At 45.9% G+C, this 27,022-nt stretch overlaps 1 protein-coding gene across 2 annotated transcripts in view; it reads right to left on the minus strand.

The window, feature by feature from the left end:
- Positions 1-27,022, minus strand: part of CC2D2A (coiled-coil and C2 domain containing 2A) — a 1,164,962-nt gene that overhangs the window by 484,335 nt on the left and 653,605 nt on the right. For both annotated transcript variants that reach the window (XM_069631936.1, XM_069631935.1), the window contains exon 19: positions 13,239-13,377. In XM_069631936.1, the coding sequence (XP_069488037.1) occupies positions 13,239-13,377 (139 nt within the window). The remainder of the gene's footprint in view (positions 1-13,238; positions 13,378-27,022) is intronic.

The raw sequence follows: 27,022 nt of genomic DNA on the forward strand, positions 1-27,022 counted from the left end.
AATGTTGGGATTATGAGAGGAGGAATGAGGGAAAGAAGAGAGCAAAGAGGACTAGGGTGAACAGGAGGGAGCATTTGAAGAACAGATTTAGAAGAGAAGCAGGAGGAGGGGGAAAGAAAAGTTAGGAACGGAGGAGGATAGCTTTTCTTGATGTAATTCTTTTTTCTAGAATATTTGGCAAAATAGGTAAATTGGGGGTTGGTAAGATTGGTGGGGGTGAGGTAGGGGCAGCATGCAAGGGCAATGGAGAGTTTTTGCGCCCCTCCTCCCCCCGGGTTTCTATAAAAAGATTTGAGTGAAACAAATTTTGGAAAAAAACGATCATTAGACATGATATGATATACGATATATGATATGGAGTGACATTTATTAGGGCGCTTATACACAAGTGTTTCTAGGCGTGACAGGACAAGGAGGGGGAAACAAAGGGAGGACAAAATAACGACCTTACTAGGCCTTGTGTCATTCAGATCGTGCAACTGCGGGGAAGAGGGAATGAGAGAAGTGCCAGGAGGGCGGGGAAGAGGGAAGTGCAGTTAACGCACAAGTACAGCCAGCGGGTGGCTCATAAGCGCAGAGAGAAGGGACTGTAGAGTTGCAGATACAGATCCTTAAGTGCTTGGGAGCCTGGAGGCAGTGCGAGGGCAACTGGACATGCAGGAACCTGGGCCCTGAGTTCAGAGGGTGACCAGTGCACGGAGCAGTCAGGTGCATCAGCCGATGAGTGGAAGAAAGAAAGCAGAAGCGAAAAGGAAGGTTTTGAGTTGCTTCTGGAACCAGAAGTGGTTCTCCTCAAGTTTGAGACACGCAGGGAGGCTGTTCCAGAGTGGGACCCCAGCCGAGGAGATAGATCTGCCCCACCTCCCTGCTTGGAGAAGCGTCTGACCCAAAGAGAGTTGGAGGTGGATGAGCAGAGCGCTCAAGAAGGAAGATGTTTTGGAAGAGAAAGTTGGGGTAGAGCGGTCCCAGGCCCCAGAAAGCCTTGTGGACTATAGAGAGGGTCTTGAACTTGATCCTTGCAGCCACGGGGAGCCAGTCAAGAGATTTCAGAGCTGGAGAGATACGATCACTGGGCTTGAGGCCAAAGACAAGTCTTGCAGTCCTGTTCTGGATAAGTTGTAAAGGTCGAAGAGTAGAGGCAGAAGATTTAGTCCAGGCTAGAGAGGACCAGAATTCTGGAGACATTGAGCTTCTGGGGGAAAGTGAGAAAAAGAACAATACGTCTGAGGAGGTCCAGCTGATAGTTTGACTTCTTAGAGACATCAGAGATGTGAGGAGAGAAGGAGAGGGTGGAGTCGAAGATGACACCAAGGTTCTTAGCCTCACAGGAAGGAGCAGGAAGAGGGCACAGAGGTGGCAGCCAGAGAGAGAGAGGAAAGGAGGGAGCAGGTATCCCAATGAGGAGGATCTCAGTCTTATTGGCATTGAGGCAGAGATCATTGGTGGCACATCATTTCTGAATTTCGGCCAGACAGTCTGGTATGAGAGAAGAAGCAGAGGTGGCTGAGCGGAACCTGAAAGAGAGCAGAGTGTCATCTGCATAACATTGAAAATTGGAGCAGAAAGTAGCAATGCCAGGTTGTGGTTGAAGAGCCAGGGAGAGAGGTTAGACTGCTGGGGAACACCACAAGTAGAAAGAGAGATAGAAAAGAGGAAAGACCCCAGTTGGACCTGAGAGGGTCAATCGGTGAGCAAGGAGGTCAACCAGGCCAGGGCCTGATCAGTAATACCAAGGTTGTCGCTGAGGTCATTGAGCAGGATGGCATGGTTGACTGTGTCAAAAACAGAGGGTAGATTGAGGCGACTGAGGACAGAAGGGAGATTAGAGTCAAGATTGTAGAGCAAGTCTTCATGGGTGTTCAGGAGAGCAATTTCCGTGCTTCTGCTGCTCTGAAGCCAGACTGGTGGTCATGAAGGCAACCAACAGATTCAGTATGTAGATTAAGCTGGGCGATGGCCAGCTTTTCCAACAGATTACCCTGGAAAGGAGTGATGACGATCGGGCGATAGTTAGCCGGAGAGGAAGGATCGGCCAAGGGTTTCTTTAGAAGGGGGTGCACAAGGGAGGGGAAAGTTTCAGTGGCAAAGGAGTGATTGCAGAAATCGGTCAAGGCTAGAGCAAGGGTGTCCATATGGTCCTTGATGGTTCTGGTCTAGCAGGGGAGAACCTGCTTTGACAAGACTTTCATAGATCGTACTGGTCTAGAAAGATTGTCAGGGGTTAAAAGGGGAAAGGAGGCGAAAGGAGAAGAGACAGCCTCAGACGGGTTAGGAGTGGTAGAGTAGAAGGAAGAGGAGGAAGAAGAAGAGAGGGTGGACAGGTTGTCCTGAGTTTTAGTGGTGGCATGAGGGGCCAAGCTGTGCAGAGGGCCTTGGAGGGAACAGGAGAGGTAGAGACTGCAGCAAGATTGGCCACCTCCTTGCAGATTTTGAAAAGTTTGGCCAAGTTGTTAGATGCCGCAGAGATGCAGGCTTGGATGTAGGTTCTCTTCTTAGAGAGGACAGAGAGTCTGTACTGCCTTTGGGCAGGCGGCAGGCCAGTTTGTCAGGGGGTGAGCCTATTGCCCTCCACCTCTTCTCTGGCACCCTACACTTGTGTTTAGGGGCGGCAAGGTCAGAATCATACCAAGAGTTGCACTTGGATTTGGGCTTCAAGCGGATCCTCATGACAGGGAAAAGGACAACCAGAGTGTTAAGAGACAGAGAGATGGTTAGAGAGGGCTGTGTCAGGGTGTGAGTCAGCCAAAGGTACAGGAGAAGGAGGGAAAGTAGCGGAGAAAGCCTCAACTGACACACACTTCATGGGTCAGATGACCAAGTAGGGAGGAGGCAGCGCTGGAGTTGGCTTGACCTGCGGGAAAGAGAGAGAGAGGCGGGAAGAAAGGAGAAAGTGATGACTCCAGGAGAGAGGAGCGGTGAGAGGGTTAGAAAATGGGAAGATTGAGGAGATCAGAACATCCATGGTGTGCCCTGAAGTGAATCGGGCCACAGGAAAAAATAGAGAGAGAGGTTGGGAAAGAGTCCTGAAGAAGGGCTGGTAGCATCCAGGTGGATGTTCAAGTCTCTGAGGAGAAGTTGAGAGGTATAGGAAAGGAGCGACGAGGAGAGGTCACCCCACTCAGAGAAGAAGAGGGAACCAGGCAGGGCGGCCTGTAGATAGTGGCCACAGTGAGAGAGAGGTCAGGAGAGATAGAGAGCCTGCAGACCAGGCATTAAAAGGAGGAGTAGTCTTGCATTGGAATGACAGAAGCAGAGATCCACTCAGATAATTAAAGCTACACCCACACCGAGACAGTTGGTTCTGGGTTCGGAGAGGATCTTGTAGTTATCGGGAAGGAGAGTATCAAAACTCGTGACAGAGCTGGCCATGAACCAAGTCTTGGTGAGACTCAGTACATCCAAATCAAGCTCTTCCAGGAGACAGCAGATGTCAGAGGAGTGATTGACAGCTGAACGAGAGTGCCAGAGGATGGACAGAGGAAGACGGAAGGGAAGGCAGGGTAGTCGGAGAGGGAGAAGAGAGTGCCAGAGGGGTGGCAGAGGTGGGAGGCAACAGGGTGGCCAGAGAGGGGTAAGAAGGGATAGCAGGAGAGGAAAGGAAGTTGATAAGGCACGGGACGCATCTATCAAAGTGGAGGAGAATGGCCTGAGGGCCCTGTACCAAGACAGTGCCATTTAAGTAGACATTAATGATGGTCTTAGAGGAGTGGAAGAGGGCCAGGAGGGGCCTCCAAACGGGTGCCACCATTAATGGGAGAAGAGGAAAAAGGAGAGAGTACAGAGACCATATGGGGGGTCCATAAGCCTGGAGAGGGAACGACAGACTATGTCGGTAAGGGTCTGCCTTCAGGAAGCACTGGTATAGCTATCAGCGGCGGGGAGGCCGGGGTTGGCCTGGGTTGGAGACCAGGATGTCCCTTTTGAGCTTCTTCTTGCCAGACTTAGTGAGAGGGATAGGATAGTCGATAGAAAAGCTGTTAGAAAAGATGGGTCAGACAGAGAGTACAATAGGGGGTGCATTGCGGAAAGAGGGGGTAGGGAGAGGGGCAGTGGGGGATGGGAGGTCACGCAGGGGAGTCAGACAGGAGGAAGCCATGGGGGGACATGAAAGGGAAGGGGGCACAACAAAGAACAAGAACAGACCTACAAAGCAGATGCAGTACAGAACCATCAGCAAAGAACAGAGTACACCAAGGAACCTAGAAGTAGATAATGCAGATGTAGTACAGAACCAAGGCAAAGCATAAATCACAAAAGGGAACCTGGAAGTAAAGAAAACAGATGCAGCACAAGACCAAAAGCAAAATACAGAGGTCAGCAGGGAACCTAGAAGTGCAGAATGCAGGCAATTGCAATGTGATGCCACAAACCGTGGATGCATACAACTCGGGAGGATGGGAAGCAAGGAAAGTCTCAGGGGGAGGATGGTGGGAGGAAAAGTAGTGAAGACACAAGAAGAAGGGATGCAAAGAGACAGAAATAGCCATGGAGGGTGAAATGTAGGCGTGCCATGAGGAAACAAGGGAAAGGAGTTTAGCAGTACTCTAAGGTTGGTGGTAGCTAAGGAGAGGCCCATAGGCATGGAGGCCAGGAAGCCTCAAAGCCAAGTGGCACCCTCCTAACAGGTTACACACCAACCCAATGTTTATGAAACTGTGGCAGAGTCTATCAAAGGCACTCTGGTACCTGTGCTCCCCATATGCAAGTGCAGACATTTGGTACAGCTTCCTTTGGATATTGGTGGCCTGAATGATTAGCCCAGGCCCCCCTGAACCCTGAAGGGTGGAACTGCCTACCTGGAAGACCAAAAGGGCAGGGGATATTTGAAACTCCACAGACTCAGTGGCTCATTTGACTGCCAAGACGGATGGACTGATGGGCCACAGTCCGGAAGACAAAGGAAACTGATCATTATTAATTTCTGTGGTTATCCCCCATTTTTACATCCAGTCCATTCTAAACCCATGGCATACATCTGTTATAAAATAAACCCTTTTGAAACAAACAGTTTAGACAAGCAAGTGGGTAAATGGGTGGTAGAATGCATGGTCTAGTGGGTGGTTGAATGAGTGGATGGATGACTAACCTCTTATTTATCATTCAGTGTAAATCTAACCCTTAATAAAATAAAAGTGCCTCATGGAGAACATGCAGGGCACTTATGGCGCAAACCTGTGATGCTAAGAGGAGATGTACCAGCATATGCACACCAGATGTACCTGAGGTCCCTCAATATTCTTGATTTGATTCGATAGATTTGTAGTGTGCATAACAATAGAAATTGTACCGGTCAGAATCAACTGCATCTGGGCGCTGGTGAGATCATTGGGAATGATCTCATGAGGGCAATGAGTTAAATCCATAAAGTAAGGAAATTCCAATTAAGAAAGGTAGGTCTTTAGAGATTTATGGAAAGATGCAAAGGTCTCCAGAGGTCGAAGTGCGAAGGGTAGGCTGCTCAATGTGTTGGGGGGTGAGAACAGAAAAACGTAGGTCACCTCAAGTAGAGCAGCGGCTTGATGGAACAGTAAGTCGGAGGTTGCTTGAATATCGAATAAACCCAGAAGACTGGTGCAGTTGAATACTTTGGGCCAGGTAAGGCGGGGCCAATCTGTACATACATTTAAAAACAAGCCACAGCACCTTGATTTGAATCCGAGACTATGGGGAGCGAGTGAAGGCTGCACCTGGCCGCAGAGATTGGAGAGTCTTTAGGTAATTTAAGAATTAGACGTACCGCTGCATTTTGGGCAAGCTGCAAGCAATGAAACTGGTATTTGGGTAGGCCTGAATGAAGAGCATTTCCATAATCTAGCCTTGAATTTACCAGGGCCTCCGACCACTGGGGCATGGTCGGTTGATGTAAGATAGAGCGTGACAGAGGAGTCGAATGCTTAAGGATTTTTAACCTTGGCAGCTAATGTAGATTGAAGAACCAAAATGTGTGGTGGCAGAGGCTGCTGATTAGAATCAGACAGAAGATGTTTGGGGCCCGAGAGCATCAACTATCTGTTTATAAGGTTGAGTTGCAGATTGTTTCTAGCAAGCCAGGATTTGATCAAGGTGAGGCACAGTTGAAGTTGGTTAAATGTGTCTTTAGACCCTGAGGCTTTCATATATAACTGAATGTCATCTTCGTAAGACTGAAATTGCAAATAAAATTTTTGATTTCATAAACTCAATGAGGACGCAATGTCAAAAGAACACATGCTGAATTATATATAAAGAATGAAATTGAAGATTTAAACGATGAATGATATACAATAGTGGAAGAAAATAGATATTGAAGGGAGAGGAGCCCAGAGGAAAACCACAGGTGATGGGGGCTGAAGAAAAGCAGTAAGGCCCAAGTTTGACAGGCTGCATTCAACTAGCAAGAAAGCTCTGAAACCACTGTAGTGCCACACAGTGAATTCCAACAAAGTGGGAAAGCCTGGATGAAAGAATAGTGTGGTCCACCATATCAAAGGCAGCTGACAAGTCGAGCATAACCATTAAAGACGGGTGACCTTGGTCAACATCATGCAAGAGGTCGTCCTGGAAAGTGATATCCAGATTGTGCAGAATATGGTTGCTCTCAATAGACATTTCAAGTTGTTGGGTAACAATTTTTTTCTCAATGATTTCAGCCATCAATGGCAAACCCGCTATAGAGTGGTAGCTGTTGAGGACCGTGGGGTCCAGGTGAGTTTTTTTCAATGGCTCCTATACCTAGAAGGCAATCTCTGCCCCATCCTTTGCTCGTTTTAACTGTATTCTACGGTGTATTTCATTTAATAGTAGGTGATTGTTGTTCCTGCAGACGGAAGCCACTCTATATTCTTGCTGGACCCACATAGGCTTGTCTCATGCAAGTAAACTCCTTGTGTGTCTTATGGTCCAGGCACAGAAGCCACTCTTGCGGCCTCGCTCCCATCAAAGGCATTGAACTTCCCTTATGTCTGTAGGAAGTCTCAAGTCTGGCCGGAGTACACCCTAAGTTGGATTCAAAATTGTCTGTCAAGTACATGGTCCCTATCCCTTATTGTTCAACATCATGGTCTGCCTTTTCCTCCTGTTCCATTGTGGATCCTCAGACCATATCAAAGTGTCAGCCATAGAGGAAAGGCTGTTGGTTTCTCCTACAGTGCATTTTCAGACACTGCTGCTCACAATATAAAGTGTACACTTTTAAAATGTGGTACAATGTTGTTGTGGTTTATAGTGGGTTGGGGGGGAGGGGGCTATGAAAAATGTTGTTTGTTACCATACTCAGAATGACTTGAAATTAAGGACGGTGGTTCTACCCCTCAACACATTTGTGTGTCGTGCTGTGATCCCTCAACCTGCAGTTCCCATGTGGCTCAGATCCAAAAGCAGATGCATCTGTAGTGATGCACACTTAAGGACGTGCCTTTTTAAACCTTTTTCCCTTGTCAGGCTCTGGCTTTATATCAAAATCCTGTTCTTTGAACTATGGGTCTCCTGCTCTACTCCATTGGTATTCTAAAGAACATATTAAACTTGGATCTCTGCTTCATCTACAAACTCATATTCCTCATGCACATCTGTGCTGCGTCTTCACATGTAGTGGCTACCTATGCAGAGTTGACTCCTAGTGACACTCTGCATATTCAAAATCCATAGACTAGTCCTTCTACCGAGCAGATTACCTCCTAACTCCAACTCTATACCCTCAATAGCTCCCCAATCAAACCAACCCATGCCGAAAATGCGCAGTCCATCATTTTCACCTTCAGCATCTTGGCCTCACGCTTTTAGGGAGATTTATAATTGTTATGCTTCGCCCCTCTAGTGAGACCCCCAGCACTTGCTGCTGGACTTCTGAACCTTTTTCTTTGATCCTGAATGAGTGGAGACTTTTTCCACTGATTTATTCTTATGGGCTCTGTCTTTTGGAACTCTTTCATTTGTATTTTACTGTCCTAAGTAGTCTACTTTCCTCCATATCTCTTTTAAGGCATATGTATTTTTACTATTGCATCACACAGATCCTTATGGGCAGTGTTGCTGGGGACCATGTGGGTCCTCCTTTGAGATTATTTTCTATATCCTAATTACAGTTCTTAATGAGAGAGATACTTAGTATCTCTCCTAAAACTTTATAGTCTGAGAGATTGGCATAGACCTTATGTGGAGTGCCAAAGGGATACTTTGTATCCCCCTTCTCTCTGCTCCTGTGATTTTTATGTCACATAGACAATCTCCTAGTTATGACAGGTGGCAGTGGACGTGTTCTACCAACTATTGTGCACATTTCCTACCACAGGCTATGTCCATAGCCTCAGCTGTACACAATAGGGTCACCCAAGTATTAATTTGGTGGCTCCTCTTTGTCAGCCATTCTTCTGCCGTCCTGAGAGGGTGAGGCCTGTGTGTGTTTTGCCTTTGGTGGGAACCCTTGGGTGTCCCTGACGGGGGCTCCAGTGTGTCTGGACAGGCAGGAAGTGGGGGAGGAGTTTTCCGCCCACTGCCCTTTGCTCGAGTGCTTCTGCCCTTTGCTCGAGTGCTTCAATGGGACCAGATACCACTGGGGGTCTGGCTGTCCTGATTGGATAGTGTGAGAAACCTCAAGGTGTCTCACCCGCTAGTCCCTGGGGATCTGTCATCTAGGTGGCCAGAACATGGCTATCGCTTTTGGATCCAGTTTGTGGGGGTGGACCAGTGCGGGAGGATCACCTGGATGGGGGTATTTCGGGGAGTGGAAGTGGGACACCGGACAGCGAGACGTGGTATCCTCTTCCCTGCAACACCTTTACCCCATCCTACATGGTAGGATACGTATGGTTTCAACCCCCGCCCTCCTTTTTCAACAAACACTTTCTCACGGACAACTCACGGAGGGAAAACCGACTAACACCCGAGCCGTATCCCCGACATGTCCCAATACAATGGTCAGGCAATGTCAGGTAATTACTGATCATTACACACACACCTGACTTCCATCACACTTCCCCATATGGATAAAAGGCTGAGCACAAAAGCACACTCTGAGCAAGGCAAAGCACATGAGGAAGCAGCAGTTCCAAGATGGCAGTTTAATACAAGGCCGAAGATGGCAAGACCAAAGAGGATTGCAAGGAGGGAAATATTCTTGACCTTTTCACTGACAAACTGCATCTTTTGTGAGCCTTCAAATGCGGGAAACGGAAGACCTGGAATTGAAGCTAAAGAATCCTGCAATGTGTGTCAGAGGTACCCGGGGCTCTCCCGCATTGATAGTCAAGGCAAGGAGCACCAGTGAAGCCAGCAGAGCCGGTGCGACTGATACCAGACCGGTCTGTGTGGAAACCAAGGTTGCAAGCAGCAATATTGTATGAAGAAGATTATTAAGACAGCAGATGAGTGAATGAACTTTGAAGCTAAAATACGATACCATAGACAGAGTGGTCCGGCATCACATGGGTGCTCATTTGAAAGTCCCTGTTAGGTATCCAACCCAAAGGGTGTGAACATTAAAAGAAAGAGAATTGTGAAATCAAATTGGTCCTGCAACAGGGCAAGCCAAACCCTTTGCACATTCGAAAGTCTTCAATACTTGATGTAAAATTGACATTGGTCCGAGCCCATCTGAGGGAGACTAATTGTCTAGAAATGATCTGAGCCTGGCAGAGGGGGATCCAGGGTGAATCGTGAGTCACCCGAAAAGGAAGAACCTACGAAAATTGTGCGATAAAGTGAGAGGTGAAAGACAGGCTCGAGCCCGGCAGAGAAAAACCTGTGCAGAACCTTATGCTAATAGGATCAAAGCCCGGTTGAGGGGGATCTGGGGAGGAATCACCCCATGTGAATACTTGTGAAAATCTAGGAAGGAAAAGAACTTTTTGTCTGTTTGGTTGTATCAGGCCCTTTGAGTGAAGAGACTTTTGAGAAGCAAGGTGACTTGCGCTCCGGAGGCCCTGACGCTGATGAGTGAACTGTAACCTTGTGCTAACGAAGCCAGAGACTGTGTTATGCTCGAGTGAACCACCTTATCCCATGCAAAAAATGTGGGGAAGGGAGGCCAACAGCCTGAAAACCTGACCTATTATTTTGAACACTTATTTCTTGTTCATTGTTTATTTCCCACACTGTTTGTATATGGAGGTAAGGATTGGCAGTAGGTTTTTTAGTATAGCCCTTTTATTTTGACAAGACACCACTAGGACTGCGTTATTATTATTTGATGGCCGTAGCTTGCTCCCATCTGTAGATTTAGGATTATCTAGGCGTTTATCATACCCTGTTTGAGGTTCAATAAACACCCTTGAACTATGGTCACTTGTGTCGTCTTACTGTTGATGCCATGCCTTTCTGACAACAGCCTGCCGCCCCTTTCTGTAAATTGCTGAGAGAGATTGCAGAGGAGTGTGCTTGAACTGTAAAAAAGGTGAGGCTCCTGAGGTGAAAGGCATGTCGATCACTGGAATCTGAAGTAAACGAAGATGACCAGGCATGCCTGCAGACCCTTTGCAACACTGTGAAGCGACCACTGCAGTCCGGACCCTGTTTCTGTGCAACACAGGAACTCCGAAGAGGACGACTGCTTCCCTTTGACTGGTAGTAACAACCACTCCCAAGACGAACTTTGATCTGAGCCATCTGCCAAGGTCTTGTGAGTTTCCAGAGCTGCAAAACCCCAATATTAGGAGACCTGCTGCCCATTCCGATTGCATCGTTGTGTAAAGGCCAAACACGTCCAAATCTTTGTTGAGCCCTCAAGGACACTCCAGAGATCTGATCAAACTCACCCACAGCCCCTTAGAGAGTGGGACTGTGAGATGCAAAGAAGATTGACCGGGTGAATCACGTCCTTTGTTGGAGCTGTAGAAAAGGCGCTAAAACCGCAAAGTGACCGGAGAAGTTGCGGAAAGCCGTGCCAGAGGTCCTCCCTCGAAACTGCTGCTGAGAGATGCCATCCATTGTCCTGCCTTTCATCAGACCAAGGAATCTGGCAGTCAGGTCCAGAGTCCCCACATCAAGGAGAATCCAGCCACAATCTTTTCCTCTAACCTTAGGTACTGGAGGGGCGGGGGGGAGGTATTGCTTACCTTAATCTGTGAAGTCGCTCCAGAGCATTGGATTGCACATAGAGGTGTCCAGGGTACCCCCCTCTTACCTCTGACTCAAGCTGCTGCTTGTGTCCCTTTAGTGGGTCCTTTAACAGGGTCTCCAATGTTGATTGTGTCCTCTTGCATCTTAGAGACTAGAGACTATAAAGTATCCACAGGAACTTTTGTATTTTGCTGCTTGTCAAGACTTTAAACCCTCTCCGAACTGCCTTTAGCTAGGGTTGCGTTTTGGACCTTATTGCTGTGTGAAGAAACTACCTCTAAAACCTGAAGAATTTCTAGTGTTGCACTAACCAACAATTTCCCTTCCCAAAAATAACTATCTCATATGTGTATGCAGAGTAAGTGTCTTTACTGTATTTCAGCTAAGATTTGCGAGTGCACGTCATTACCGATACTACAATAGAACTGTCATTACTGTCAAAAGCTGTTACAAATGTAACCGCAAGCAACTACAAACTAAGCAGTAGGCTTTCAAAAGTATCCTAAAGAATTCTTATGTGTTTTGGTTTATCGTGCTAAGTAAATTAAAGTGATTCTTGTGTAAATACAATAAATCTATATTTTAATATACATTTATGCGTAAGTGATTCTTTGATGTGCATTACTAACTAGGTTCAAGTATACCTACCTACAGCTCATATCTTCCTCTTATAAGCCTGACTGCTCTGCCACTCAAGCAAGGTTCCCAGCAGTAGTACAGACTGATACTAAGAGTTGGGGATCTACAAACCACTTGGATAGCTTACTAAAGTCTTACATCCAAGTGGGACTTTAGGAAAACTCCCCTAATGCACACAAACTCCCCTAATGCACACAGACTCCCCTAATGCACAAAACTGGAACTCCCCGCACAAAGGTATCAAGAACAACCCCATGTTGAAGGAATTCCAGATCACCCCAAACACCTGCCTTCTCTAGGAGGTGGGCTAGCAAGATAAAGGGGATCATTTTAAATAAAATGGTAACTGCATGTAGCAGAACACAAGCACGTGCGTTTTGGTCCCCTGCATGCACTTTTCATGACTCTCTAATGGAGTGATTAAGAAAAAGAATGAGGATGGGAGAACCACACAATTGGGATTAAGGATTAATACATTTAATCTCGAAATGATAGTGATGATACATAAAACAATTAACTTATTTGTAGGATAACAGATATACAGATTTTGATTTAACATTTAGGGGTACCACTGTGTACCACCCCCTTCGGTGTGGAGGGTATTAGCCTCATAAAAGGTGCAAAATCTCTTGATAACAATTTGGACATTGGTTGACACACAAGAGTGAATGCTGCCCAGGACCACTGTTAGTCCGTGGGTATTGTCATAAAAAAACACAAGTGTGAACAGGTAGATGTGCAATGACACAACTTCATTGCACATCTACCTGTTCACACTTGTTGTTGTGTTTTTTATGAGGCTAATACCCTCCACACCGAAGAGGGTGGTACACATCGGTACCCCTAAATGTTAAATCAAAATCTGTCCGTTTATCTGTTATCCTACAAATAAGTTAATTGTTTTATGTATCATCACTATCATTTCAGATTACATTTATTAATCCTTAATCCTCATTGTGTGGTTTTCCCATGCTGATTCTTTTTCTTAATAACTATTTACCCTCCTGGGCATATCAGGACACAGCCAGGCGCCCTATATTATTTACTCTGTCTAACGCAGTGTAAATGTGAAGAGTAAAGCAAGGCGAAATCGCTTTTACGCTTCACTTTTACTCTCTATATTATATCCCTTGTAAGGCAGTAGGGACATTAAGGCTTCCCATAGAACCTCTTTTGCAGTGTTTCTGGTTGAAGCATTTTTTTCTTCATTAATTATATACAAAAAATGCATGAGTTAGATATTTCAGCGAATGCCACTGACCTTCATTCAAATGTCTTAAGTCATCTTAAAATCAGGAAGCAATATGATTAGTTAACATTGCCTTCATATCACAAGGTTTTACTATAGGCTCCACTGTGTGGTAGAGTCAAAAGTGTCGGATTTCAGAAGCAGGGCCATCCATGTCTAACAAACCGTCATTGAAAAAGTACAAAACAGATTTCTACAAAGAATTTGAAAAAAGACGGACAATAACACAAGTAAGCATGGATTGTGTATGTGGACGTGCAGGTTGCCTAACAATAGTTTTGCCGTCCCCAAAATGGATCTTGTGCAATTATTTTACCATGATAAGCTGCATCAAGGCTGCATTCTTTGGATCGTTTGGATCAAGTTTTGATTCTGCCGCCCACTTGCTCAATTTCTTCATGTCAGTCAGGCTGGATGCTCCGATTGATGCAATGGCATCAATGTTCTTCAATGCTCTGAAACAATACAAGCAGGTAAGCTACTTGGACCGGATATGGATTGAATAATTGTTCATATATGTATGATTTCAAAGTCAAATGACAAATTGTTAACATTCATGCTGTTTTGTGCCATTTATTCTTACATCAATATTCCTAAAGCGATTCATTTGTTGTAATGCATTACTATTGCACAACATATTACCACTGAAAAACAAAAATGTATTGAGGTTTCATGTGATTATCACCAATTGCAATTCAGTAACAAAGCATTACAACTCACTTAAGGAAGCTGTTATACCCAATGGGCAGTGAGCATTTACCTGAAAAATCTTTAAGTGCCTTTTATACAATTTCAGCTGTTTAAAGGTCTGAGATGAGTCAGGTAGGGATGCAAACTAACCAGCTAAAGTTTGGTTCAATTTAGGAATAGCAGAATATTTGCCCGTGGTTTAGAATACACACAATTCACTGTATTCTGGGAGAAACCAAGGGTATCTCACCAGCAAGTCCTCTGGGACTTGTCATCCAGGTGGCTAGGACAAGGCCATCCCCCTTTTGGATCCAGTTCCTGGGGGTCGAACAGTTCAGGAGGATCACCTCTATTAGCGCCATGGTTCATGCCGGTAAAATACCGGCACCGCCTTGGTGGAAAGGGGAATTACCGCCCCATTCCAAGGTTGGCAGGGCGGTAATTCCCCCTTCCACAATTGCCCTTCCCCATTCCCATTTTTGGCCCATAGGGCTCAATGGGAATGGGGAAGGCGCTAATTACGGTACCGCAAATTGCGGTACCGTAATTAGCTCCCTAGGTCCCTTTGCGGGTTGGTTTTTAACACCTGCAAAAAGCAGGCGTTAAATCCCCCAACCCGCAAAGGGACCTCGTAGTAAGGCGGTAAGGATTTACCGGTACCGGTATTTCACCGGTACCGGTAAATCCTTACCGCCATCCATGTAATGAGGCCCCATATCACAAGTGAAGGCAGCACACTTGTGGATGAGACACGAAGAAAGGCAGACCTGTGAATGAACTTTGATGTAAAGAACAGCTGGGAAATCAGCAAAACTATGTAACAGAGTGGTCTGGTGAAAGGAAGTAACCCACTCGAATTTCTCCATGAAAGATACTTTGTTAAAAGCAAGAAAGCAAATGAACAGTAAAAGTAAAAGGAAGAAGATTAATTCCCGGAGAAGGGAAAAGTGTAAGTAACACAGTGAACTTTGAGTCAAAGTGATCCTGCAGTGGTGTGACAAATAAGCCACGCAGATTTGAAAGTTTTCATCATCCGAAAGGGGTCCGAGCCTGACAGAGAGAGACCCAAAGTGAAATAAGCTTGAGAAATGGCGCACCCCTTGCAACCTGTGTTGAACTTTATCATAGGAGATCTGAGCTCAACAGAGGGAGATCTGAAAGAACTGTATAGTGAAAGGTCTGAGCCCGGCAGAGGGGAATCTTTTGGGAACATTTTGGATGAGACATTATTTTGGAAGAAATCGAAAGAGTCTCGAGCGTGGAAGGCCAGGCGGGCCTCGATCCACAGCTTTTTTAACTATATATTGTGTTGAAAACCAAGCCAGAGTGTGTCATCTTGCCTACAAGGATCGCCTTACTCTGTGAGGCCTAACGCAGGGAGGAGAGCTGGTTCAGCCGCATTAAGATTTGAACACCGATTTTTCTTTTCGTAGACATTTTTCCTTTTCACACTTTTTGATAGGACAGGCATTAGGTTTTTGTTAGTGTAGGCCATTCTGATTTGACAGACTCCACTAGGACTGCGTTATTTATTATTTGATGGTCAAGACTACTCCCGTCTTAGTTATAGGGCAGATTAAAATAGAGGTTTTTCCAATCCCAACCATTTAAATAAAGGTTTTACAATTTGGAACCATTGTGTCAGTCTCTGCTTGTGACACATGCCTCCCCTACAATTCCGCTTTCGTCAACACTGTGGGAGATTTGTATTTTCGCACACCTTATTTACCCACGAGGAAAGTCGAAGCATCTGCAAGGGTGGAAAAGGATTACGCGCATGGTGGCACAACGTTTCCACACAAAGGTTTTTATTTTTTGTGCACGCAAAAGGTATTTTCGGGTATAGAAACTGCACAGGCCTTGATAGTTCTTTAATGGTGCGTCCATCGCAGGCAATTAATAGAAATTGAAGTCTTGGAGGGCACTGGAGTCATGGGTCAATCACTGAGGGGTTGTATAAAAGGTTCCTTGCCCCCGGTTAGCGCAGATAGTATAAATCTGGGGGCAGTGCTGTGAGAGATATGCAGTATATTTACTCTGACTGGAGAGTCACTGCGCTACTACTATCCGCGACCAGCTCAACTACAATACAGTCCGTAGGTCCATGACGCAAGAAGTTGGCAAACAGAAAAGGAGAATCCCCTGATATTTCAGACCTATCTTTGTATGTAGTATGTGCCGGGTATTTCTTTGAATTACAGCATCATTTATAATGACCATTTCTCTATTGGGCCTCTTTTGCTGTCTTTGTTAACCCTACCATCGGTATTTCAGCGCAAATATTGCAAGGCTCATATATTTTTATTATTTGCCTACTATTCATACACTCTATTTGGGCCACAGTATCGCTTCTCCTGTGGAACTATGATTCGCAAACTGTCTGAAATATTCGTATTATTGTGACATTGCGTGCCACGTTACCTTGAACTACGCAGCTTCCATGTGCGCAACATATTGTGTTCCTTTATTAAAAGCATTTTTGTGCTTTTACTTTGCCCCACGCTGATAAAGAGGTAACATCCTCACATGTACTTATTGCTCAGATTAGGCTGTTTATTGGTAAAGATACAAGCCACAGGTAACAGGCCCCCTTACACACATTCTTCCTCCAAGCTCTTTATAAATGACTTCTCATAGAACTCCTGGAGCTTTTGATATCTCTGTCACCATCCAGCGTTCCATTATCTCCATCAACTCCAGATCCTACATATCACATACACACTGCCAGATATAACACAGGCCTAATACATGTCTTTTGCTTTGCAGAGTGTTTGGCGAGTGTAATGGCTACTACCAAGATTCCGTATTTCTGCTCTTGCGGACATCCTTAGCCCAAATGGCGTGGCTATGGCAACATGAAGGTGCTGTGTGACACTCCAGGTACAAGAGACATGCAATCCAAGAAGCCAACCAGCAAATGGCGAACTTACTCACTGTCAACACAGAAATCAATTTTTGGGAATTCTAAAGGTTCTTGTTACTGTCCGGTCCCCTGATCTTTTTGCTTCATCCCATTATCTTTTTGGGAAAACTGACCAATTTCTGGTTGCCATAGAGACTCAAGTCCCCTGACAATGGGCCTCAATATAAGTCTAACGGTCCGGTATCAACGGTGCCGGTAAGCCAACTGGCACTGTTGTTACCGGACCGGCACACTACGAGTCTGTGCAACGGCACCCTCCCGCAGAGTTTCACGGAAGCACCCGCACCATTATTAAAGGTGCCGGTGCTTCCGTGGTCCCCATTCCCATTGAGTCCTATTGGACTCAATGGGAATAGGGATTAACATTTACCGGCGCCTGACTTCCCGGAATGCCAGGGTCTTAATCCCCCGGTGATTCCGGCAAGCCAGGCACCGGTAAATATTGCAAGTCTGGAGGCAACCCGCCAGAAGCACCGGCAGGGTTACCGCCAAACTTGTAATGAGGCCAAGTGTACCCCTTTTCACTTCCTTACAGTATACAATCCTGTGTTGGGATAGGCTGATGGCAGCTGTGATTTAGTTTTGGCTTCACAAGAGATGTAAATCCATTTACAGTGTTGGTAGCGTAATGTGCCTTTTTGGTAGCCATTGTGACCTTTACTCCTACTCTCAAGTTTTTGGGGATTCATTTGTTCACTGGGAAGTTCGGTGGACCAGTTGGTCGCCCTGTCCAGGCCGTGTCGCATCCTGTGGGGTGGTCTTCATTGAGTGGTGGATTTGTGAGTCAACCAGATTGGCTTTCCTCCAAATATTTTGTTTTTGGCCTCCTAGTATGATTGAAGGTTTGGCTCAGGCCATCCCCTGTGTTTGTGTGTCGCTACAAATAGGGGAGAACCTATTCCTATGTTGAATTATATTCTGATTTTCAGAAGAAGCTGTTTTACTTACCTGCTGGAAGATTTCCCACTATTTTACTGATTAAGCCATACTGGGTGAACCCTGTGTTAGGGAAGATTTTATTTTTGCTGCTTTCCTCCCATAGATGTCTATGGGACAACATTTCTTTCTTCTTGTTTTGAACGTTGCCATTACTTTTGGAAGTAAGTAGAGCCTTCTGCTTTACTTCCCTTGCCCGTTAGCTCATTCCTATGGGGAAACTAATCAGTCCCCCGAGACTATCATTACCGAGAGACTATGGGGGTCATTACGAGTTTGGCGGTAGCCATGGCGCTATTAGCGACATGGCTGCCTCCAAACCCGGGTCCGGTCTCACTGAATGGGGACTTACCTGGACATTCTGACCTATGCGGACCCGGTAAGTCCCTATTCAGTAATGGGGAAGGCGCTAATAACGGGCCTGCAAATTGCGGGCCCATTATTAGCTCCAAGGTCCCTTAACGGGTCCCGCAAAGAACAGCTGCTGGGACCTGCCAAGGGACCTCGGAATATGGCGGTAGGGGCTTAACGGCACCGCCATCCTTAACGGTGCCATTAAGCCCCTACCGCCATACCTGTAATGACCCCCTATGTCTATCTTTGTGAATTTCTTGTATCGTGACAATTGAACACATCACCTTACAGTGCATTGCAGTTAGGATACTTTACAACCGTCTATCTTTTTATATAATGGCTTCTTGGTTACTTTTACAATGTGCCAAAACAAACTGGTGGCAGAGTGATATTTTTACTGTTTTGGAACATTTTACTTGTGCACGTTTGCATTTAGCACAAATGGCTACTAAAGGTGGCTAGTACGATGCCACAAGGTATTTCGCTTGTTCTTTGGCAAGATTGTTCTTTGGCATTCTTTCTGCCTTCTCGTGTCAGGAAATGCTGTATACGGAATGCCCTTTCCCAGATAAAGCTGTGTGTTTTGCGGGTTAAGGGGTGGTTTGTATATGTGGCCGGAGGAGGGGGCTGGGACTGTCCAGTCCCAATCCACATCCCTGGTGCCTGTTGCTGGGCAGATGTTGTGGCCAGTTCCTATCCATGATTCGATAGCCACTGCCTGTTAGAATGGTGCAGATCCTTACCATTGGTGAGTGGAGTCTTCTTCACCACTACTTTTTCTTCTAGTTTGAGGGGCTCACAAAGCCACAAAGGCAGTTTGTTTGTTTCCGTTATTGGTGTCATTGTTGGCCCAGGGTTCAAGAACGCGGGGAACTTGCATCCTGCAAACCGCACCTGGAATATAAGCATTGGTCTTACTGGGTCCTTCCTGGAACAGACTTTTCATGTTCCAAAACCATGAGTACCTACCTATGAGCCCTGAGGTGGTGGGTCATTCACAACACGTACCCTTGGGGAGGGACATGGGGGGTTTACCATAGTCCATGTTTGGGACAGGTGGCCACCTGGTGAGGGTGAAATAGCCCAAGCTTTTTAACTCTTTAATTAACTTAAAATTATGTGGGTAGTTCCGTTTCATTTCTGATGACCAGACTCCCCTTTCATAAAGGCTCCAGGCCAACTTTATGCTGAACACATATGCCTTGGCTGTCACCACTCTCCTAACGCCTACAGCCTCAGCTCTTTATTAGCACAGAGCGGGCTTGAAGGTCACATATACATCCCTAGCAGCTGCTGAGACATGAAATCGTGCAGGCAGGGATAGCATTTTGCATGTCTGCACCTCGGATCTAAATTCTAAGAATTGTAAGCCTTATTCAGCGCCTCAATGCCTCCTTTCAGGCGAGTAGTGTGCTCTACAAATGTATTACCTACTTACCTACCCTAGACAGTGTGATTTACACAGAAATGTAAAACATTCCTAGCACCATTCCTAGCTGTGGCATGGTGATGATAAGAGGATACAATGATACACCCAAAGCAAGCTGATATCACACAGCTTCAGATCTTCTATAACAGAACTGATGTGAATTGGTGTCTGATCAGACAGCCCCACTACAGCCACATGGACCTATAGCCAGGATGGTGCCTTTCTGATTCTGCTGCAGGAAGAGTAACACCTTCATTCAGGGCATTAGACCTTCCCCCAGTAGGCAGCACTGACATAAAGCCAGCCTCACACCAGTATGCTGACAACAGGAGTAACATTTTATTGATTTTAATACAACATAACCAAAGTAAACACATTGCTCGACATAGTATTGTGAGAGTTGACAAAGAAATAATAACATGACCAAGCTTATTACTTTGAACCCAAAGGGAGCATCCATCATTCCCGTCCAGCTTCTGCTCCTCCCCCACGAATACCCTCCACCAGTTTCCATTTACCCTAAACTTTCACACATTTCCCCGGACAACCCCAAGGGTTATACACCCGTCTTTCCAGGGTCATACACATGTCCACACTGCTGCCCACCGGCCAGTCCAGGGCCGTTCCGGTGCCCCACAAAGCAATGCAATACATTTTTTGATCTGCCCCAGGGCAACAGACAGGAACAGTTTCTCATATTTAGTGAACCCCCCCTACCCCCCACATATCTGACAGCACACATTTCAGGTCCCTGGGGACCTCGGATCCCGAGACTGCCATCAGCCTGTCTATACACTTTCCCCCTGAAGAGCTGCACCTGTGCACACTCCCACAATATAGGGATGTACGGGCCTCCGGGTCTCCCGCACTGCACACATTAATCATTTTCGATCCTCCCCCCATTCGTACAATATTGTGCAGGAGCAGTAAAGCCTGTGCAGAATCTTATATCGCATGAAGCGCAACCTGGCTGATATGCCAATTTCTCTAGGGGACATAAATGCCTCCACCCACTCCTCAGGGCCCAATGCACCCACATCCCTCTCCCATATGCCCTTCAGATAGGAAAACTTCTGGGACCCAAATGCAGACAACACTTGAAACAAAGTTGAGGTGACCTGTAGTACAATTGCAAGCACGGCAAACCAACCCCCCCCCCTGCCACACAGATTGTTGCAGAGTTGTGAGAGCTATACCCGCCCATTTGCCACCCCCACAGGAGCTCCCCGAGAACCCTCTCAATCTTCCAAAAGACCAGCCCAGGAATAGGAAGTGGGGCATTCTGCAACATGTACAGGAACTTGGGCAAGAAGATCATCTCAAAGAGGGCAGCTATGCCGAGCAATTTCAGTGCAAGGGTCTGCCAGTAGGTGGTAGTGAGCACAAACTTCCCCATTAGTGAGTGCAAGTTTAGCCTAAGAAAGTCTGAGAGGTGACAACTGAATCCCCAGATATCTGATTCCTGTCGTTGGTACCTGGTACGGGCAGGCCTGAGGTATTGCTCTACCCCCAACCTGTATGGGAAACAAAACTGACTTCTGCCAGTTGACCTTGAGCCCACTGAATCCCTGGTATTCCTACAGGATTTGTGTCACTGTATGGCATGAGCCGGGCAGGTCGCCCATGTAGATATAAACTGGTCATCAGCATTAATAAGGGAGACGTGTTCTTCTCCCCCCCCCCATAACCATTGAAAACCTACCCAGTCCGGGCTGGACCTTAGCTCCACCGTAAGAGCGGCTCCACTGCCAACGTGAAGAGTAAAGGAGAGTGGAGACACCCCTGCCTCATTATGCGCCCCATGCAAAATGTTCGTGAGGATATCCCATTAACCCCAACTTCCGCCCTTAGCAAATTATATAAGCATACCCAACTTAGGTAGTTCTCCCCTAGCTCCATACTCTAAATTGTGTCTGACAATGAGTTCCCAATACACAGAGTCAAATGCATTCTCAAAATTGACAAAGTAAGGGTAGAGGGACCAAGGTAGTGGAGGCATGGTCTAAGGCCGTATGAACCTGCGAATGTTCATGCAGGTAGATTTTGATGGTCGAAACCCACATTAGTCCGGGTGAACCAGTGTCTGATAACCCCCAGTAGGCGATTAGCTAGGATCTTCACTAAGACTTTTGACTCCCCATTTATGAGTGAGATTGGCCTGTAGGAAGCACAGTGTTCTGGCGGTTTACCCGGATTAGGAACCACTACCAAACGCGCTACCCATAAATCCTCAGGTAATGTACCATCCTGCTTGCTTTCCTGGAATAACCAATGCAGTGGTCCCACCACCACTTCCCCTAATCTCGTCCAGACCTCTAACCGGAAGACATTCAGTCCCAGGGCCTTCCCAGACTGGAGCTGGGATATAGCCGTAGCGATCTTCCTTTTTAAAACAATTTGTATTGATTTCAACTTGAATACCATACAGTGTAACAACAAGGATGCATTTCAATACTCATACACAGTTTCATATAATTTTCTCCCTCCCCAACTACCCCCCCACCCTGAGCCTAATTTCACCATTTAGCCATCCTCTACCTCTTCCATGGACCTCCCATCCTCCTTCCATCCTCCTCCCTTTCCGATGGGCTTTCTTCCTCCGGGCTTGCCTGTTACGTCCAGAGAGTGTGGTAACTAAATGCTTCCAGGCTGCTAGCGTATCCACTTTCTCTTCCCCTCCCCTGTTCGCTGCTTCACTCCACACCACTGTTTCAGCATCCACCCACCTCTGGAGATCGCACCACCAAGCCTCTACTTTCGGTCTATTACTCGCTTTCCAGCCCATTGCTATCCTGCGTTTAGCCAATATATATGCCAGGACTTTGAGTTTACTCACATGTTTGAGTTTACGTGGCCTGGGTAACCCACCTACCACACACGCCTACGGGGAGTCCACCTCCAAACGTATCTCTTTATCCGCCAAGAGGTGAGCTACCTCCTTCCAGAATCTCTTTATTTCAGGGCATGCTCAGAACATATGCACCATACCTGCATCCACCTCCCTGCATTTTGGACATGTCTGTATTTCGGCATTCTTAAACTTGGCTATCTTCCTTGGGGTCATGTAAGCCCTGTGGGTAACATATAACTGGATCTGTTGCAACATCACGTTCCTCAATACTTTCCTATGCCAGGTCCGCTCTTTGTTGTGCAGTTAACTATGACCGCCGGATCAATCACCCTTGGACTGTCAACCCGGGGTTGACCCACCTGAGCGCCAAATAAGGCCTCATAGTATGTTGCGAATGCCTCTGCGATCTCCACCCCCTCTGTGAGCGCCTCAGGTATCTGGTGTTTCCATCGAATTACTATCCATCAAATGTTTATCCATTGAATTACTTTTCCATCGAAAAGCATATTCATTGAATGAATTTCAATGGATAATTAGGGTTAGGATTAGATTTAGGGTTAGATGAAGGATTAGGGTTAGAGTTAGGGTTAGATTAAGAGTTGGGTTAGGGTTAGAGCTAGGGGTGGGGTAGGGGTTTTAGGGTGGGGTAAGGTTTAGGGTTAGGGTCGGGTTAGGTGGTGCCCTTGGGAGTTGGGGGGAATCCCCCCAATAAACAATAAGCAGCAAAACATTACTTGAAGCTGACCAGTGCCGAAATACTTCAGGACTGGACAGCTGCATGTAACGTTATAATGTGAAAAATAAATGCATCGAAATGCTATCTTTTACTTTTAAAAGTACATATCCATTGAAACTTGTCCATTCTTTGATGGACAAGTTTCGATGGATATGTACTTTTAATTTCGATGGATTTTAATTTTGATGCATCATTTTCGATTCAAAGACCATAAACTAGCGCCTCCGCTCTTCTGTGAGCGCCTCCCCCATGTCAGTAAGTAGGATCTGCACATGGTTGCTTACCCCGTTTCCTTCTTTCCAGCCGCGCCAGCATCTTTCCCACCTTATCCCCTACTTATGCATCTGTCTACTTCTGTGCCAATGCACCTGTTTTGCGCTATCCAGTGCTACATAAGCATTTCCTGTACTGTCTGCAGCCACAGCAGTGCCACTCCATTTTCAGAGTCGGCAAATTTCACCTCTGCCTCCTTCGCTGCCTCCTCTACTTCACTCACCACCAGTGTATGTTGCTTACGGCATGCCGCCACCCGAGAGATCGCCTCCCACCCAGAAAACAGTCTTGAAACCTTCCCATACGATAACAGGGCTGTCCACAGAGTCCTCGTTAATAACAAAATATTGAGCAGTTTGCAGTAAACACTAGAAACATAGATTGTAGACTATGGCTATGTCCCTGCGGAATGAAGAAATAGTCCAGCCTGGCCACAGAGGAATTAGCCCCTGAGAGAAACAAAAACCCCTGTTCTCCTTTGTGCAAACTCCTGCAAGCATAAATCCAACCTATGCTCATGGCAAAAGCACCGAATTTGGTAGGACCTCTGGCTTCCTGCTGCCAACCTGAGACCTGTCCAGCCCTGTGTACATGACATTGTTAAAGTCTCCTCCCAGCACCCATATATCCACCTGCGCCTGCACAATTAGCTTCTGAATGTCGCTGAGCAGCTAGTGTGTTAACGGAGGATGTGCATACACCACCGCCATACCCCAAATGGCCCCCACAATTCCCCCCTAATTAGTACAAACCTCCCGCTGGGGTCCAATTGTGCCTCAATGAGGGAAAATGGCATTCCCTTATGTATTAGAACCATACTACCTCATGCCCCCCTTGCAAAACCTGCATCGTGTACGTCATCGATCAAACCCGCCCCCTTACCTCCGACATAAGTGTGGGGTATTTTACTAGCCCACTTCAGCAGTTACCAGCAGAATGGCTGCGCTGGCTCTATTGCCTTGCATCAAAACTTTGTTTTGCAGTTACCAAAATAATGGCTGTGCTGTCTTTACCAGGCACATATGGGGCGAGATGAAACATGGATCACCCTGAGAATTGCCGCAAGTCATTTTCTTCATTTGCATCAAAAAGAAGAATTCAAAGGCAGCCAAGTGCAGCGCTGTTATGCTGCCAACTTAAAAACTTCCAACTAAAGTAAATGAAATGTTCTGTGTTTAAAAAGGCTTTTTTCAACATTACACAGTTGGTTCCAGTAACACGTATTCATTCCTAGTTATCTTCAGGTTATGCATCAGCAAAGGAGGGCTGTCCTCCCTGAAAGGCATGATGTGTGAAGTCAAATCTGTAAAATTGCAGAGGAAGTCACTCCATGCCGCACAGCAAACGTTTTACTTTTGCACAATCTAACACAGTCAAACTCTTCAGAAAAAGCTCTCTCTCTCCTTTTGCTTGATGTCAGTTTCAGAGAACCCTTGTGTTGGACAGATGTCTGTGTATTAGAAATTGACTAGGGCTATAAATAATGTTCAGAATATAGATGCGAGAAAGACCCGCATTTGTAAAAGAGACATCCAAGAAGACTTAACCCACATGTAAAAGGGTGCTTTTGCCAAACAAGAAAATGCCTTTTAAAATGTGAAATGTTAAACAAAGGCCTGTGCTTGCATAGACATGTGATGGGGGTTTGCTTTAAATATATACATGATATTTCTTCTCAAAAGAATTGCTTTCTGGTTAGAGAAAGAAAAATAAATGAATAAATAAAAGTACTTTGAGGCCAGCAGAACAGGTTAGGCAGGCCGTGGCTTCAAAGGGCCCCGTCTCCCCTGGTAACAGAATCACCTTCCCCAAGTTAACCAGCCCCCTGGATACTAAGAATAGGCCAAGGTGGAGAATCTAGCACCCTTGTCAGATGAAGCAGCAGTGCTCCAGCATGAAACAATGGACTGCCATGGCACACAGGTGTGAATTCCTGGTGACACCTCCCCTCAACTCAAACTGAAGGACTTCAAAGGCGAATCCATAGCGACACTGGGCTAAGCTGACCAGAGCCTGACATTTGGCTGGGGGTTAAAAGGAATGCCCGTATTTGGAAAACAAAGCCAGCCCTTTTGATTTCAGAGAATGTTCAGATCATGTCATTTATTTCAGTAATTAAAAGACATAGTAATGAGAAATTATGGCGATTTAAATGTCATATTTGTGCTATTAACATAAGACATTGTAGGTGTTCCTAGCATGTTGGGGACGCAAACACCAGGAAAATGTTATTTCTGGGAAAAGCATACATGGTACAGCTTTGAAAATGTATGAAAACATGCCCTGTGATAATATGTATACATATATAAATTTGTAGATTTTTAGGGAAATGGTTCCCACCAAAAATTGCAAAAGATTTTTACCAGAATGACTAAACATCGTACAAACTTGGCAGTTGGAATGGCATGTTCTGTGTAAAATATGGAATCTGCCTAAGTGATTTTCAAAAGCGTAACAATTGTACAAAAGTGCATTTTTGAGTCTTAACTGATTTTGGCAAAAGTAACTATGGGATGGCCATGTGAATCATAAAGCACACACCATAAAACTGATGTCATGTTCCTGAGTCCAACCGTCTGACAGGGAGGCAGTGACATCCACAGCGGACCTATCCGATTTTAGGAGGTATGTCCAGTTTGAGTCTGCCCTCATAGTAAACTCCTCTGATGTCATGCTCCTTACATAAAGGGGAGGCATAGGGAGCTCTGGACTCTCTTCTGACATTTCCAGCTCCAGCGCATCCAGAGATCCAGATATTCCATTTTTACCCTGCAAGGTTCCAGAAGCCAGGCCAAAGCTAGCTGGCCCTACCCAGGCAGAATCACTGATCCAGAATTAAAACCCTACTAAAATCCCAATAAATCAGGGGGAAAGGCTCTGATACCCTTTTTGGGAGTATTCTGTGACCAGACCGGCTTTTGTCCCGCTACCTGTTTGCCCAGCTGATGCACCTCGCTGTCTCCAGTGACCGGACTAGGCCCAGCGTCCCTTCCAGGAGAGCCCGCTGTGCAGAGACCAGATGTTGCCCCGCTGCCAAGAAACCCAGTTCGCTGTCCAAGTTACCCCAAATTTCATCCCTTGATTTGTTACCTTGTATTATATCCAATCCCATAGAAATCCTATAACTGCCCTAGCAAACTCCTTAAAATTGTCAGAATTCTCTGTGTACCCAGTTCTTAGGAAAACCTGTAGTAATCTCCATGTGTTAGCGCTGTTCCCTTCCAATCATTCCAGTCTGTTGTATGTGTCCTTAGCACTATTTGGAATACATTAAATTCCCATTCAATTGGGAAAAAGACACACAGCGTGAAGGGGTTGCAGTTGCAAAGTAACCTGTTTCGTGGACGGCGTTCCTATTTTCTAGCCACTAAAATATAATCTCAGCAAAAATTGTCATTTCCTTTTCAAACCGATTTTCTCTGTGCAACTGCTTTCATTTTAATAACCGATTTTCCTTCCCCTTTAACAATCCCATACTGTTATTCATTTAGAGTTACCCTTTCACTTTCATATCCTACCTGTGAGGTGTCTTTGTCCCTTAGCATCAAACCCGCATTCCGATTTTGTCTGTTTAGCCCATTTTCCAAGCCATGTAGCTATTTTTAACCCGTGAAACCAAGCAAATGTAATTTCTCCACGTGTGCTTTCGCTGCACTGTGTTTTCCTTCCAAAGTTGATTTTCTGAACTGTATGCCTGTTGCTACCTCATTGCCTTGTAGTTTTCTCGTTTTCTGACATTTTTCATACTGCTACACCAATTTCTGCCTTATTCATTCAACTGCACATGTAAAACAAGTATTTAGTAATTCAGAGTGCTATTTTGCTCAATTTCAAGTGTTTTCCAAACCGATTTTGCCTCCCATTCAGAGGTCGAAGGTCTGTTTATTGCCTAGTATACCTGACTCCTT

The sequence above is a fragment of the Ambystoma mexicanum genome, chromosome 6q, assembly GCF_040938575.1.
Source record: "Ambystoma mexicanum isolate Mex_15411 chromosome 6q, UKY_AmexF1_1, whole genome shotgun sequence".
NCBI lineage: Eukaryota > Metazoa > Chordata > Amphibia > Caudata > Ambystomatidae > Ambystoma > Ambystoma mexicanum.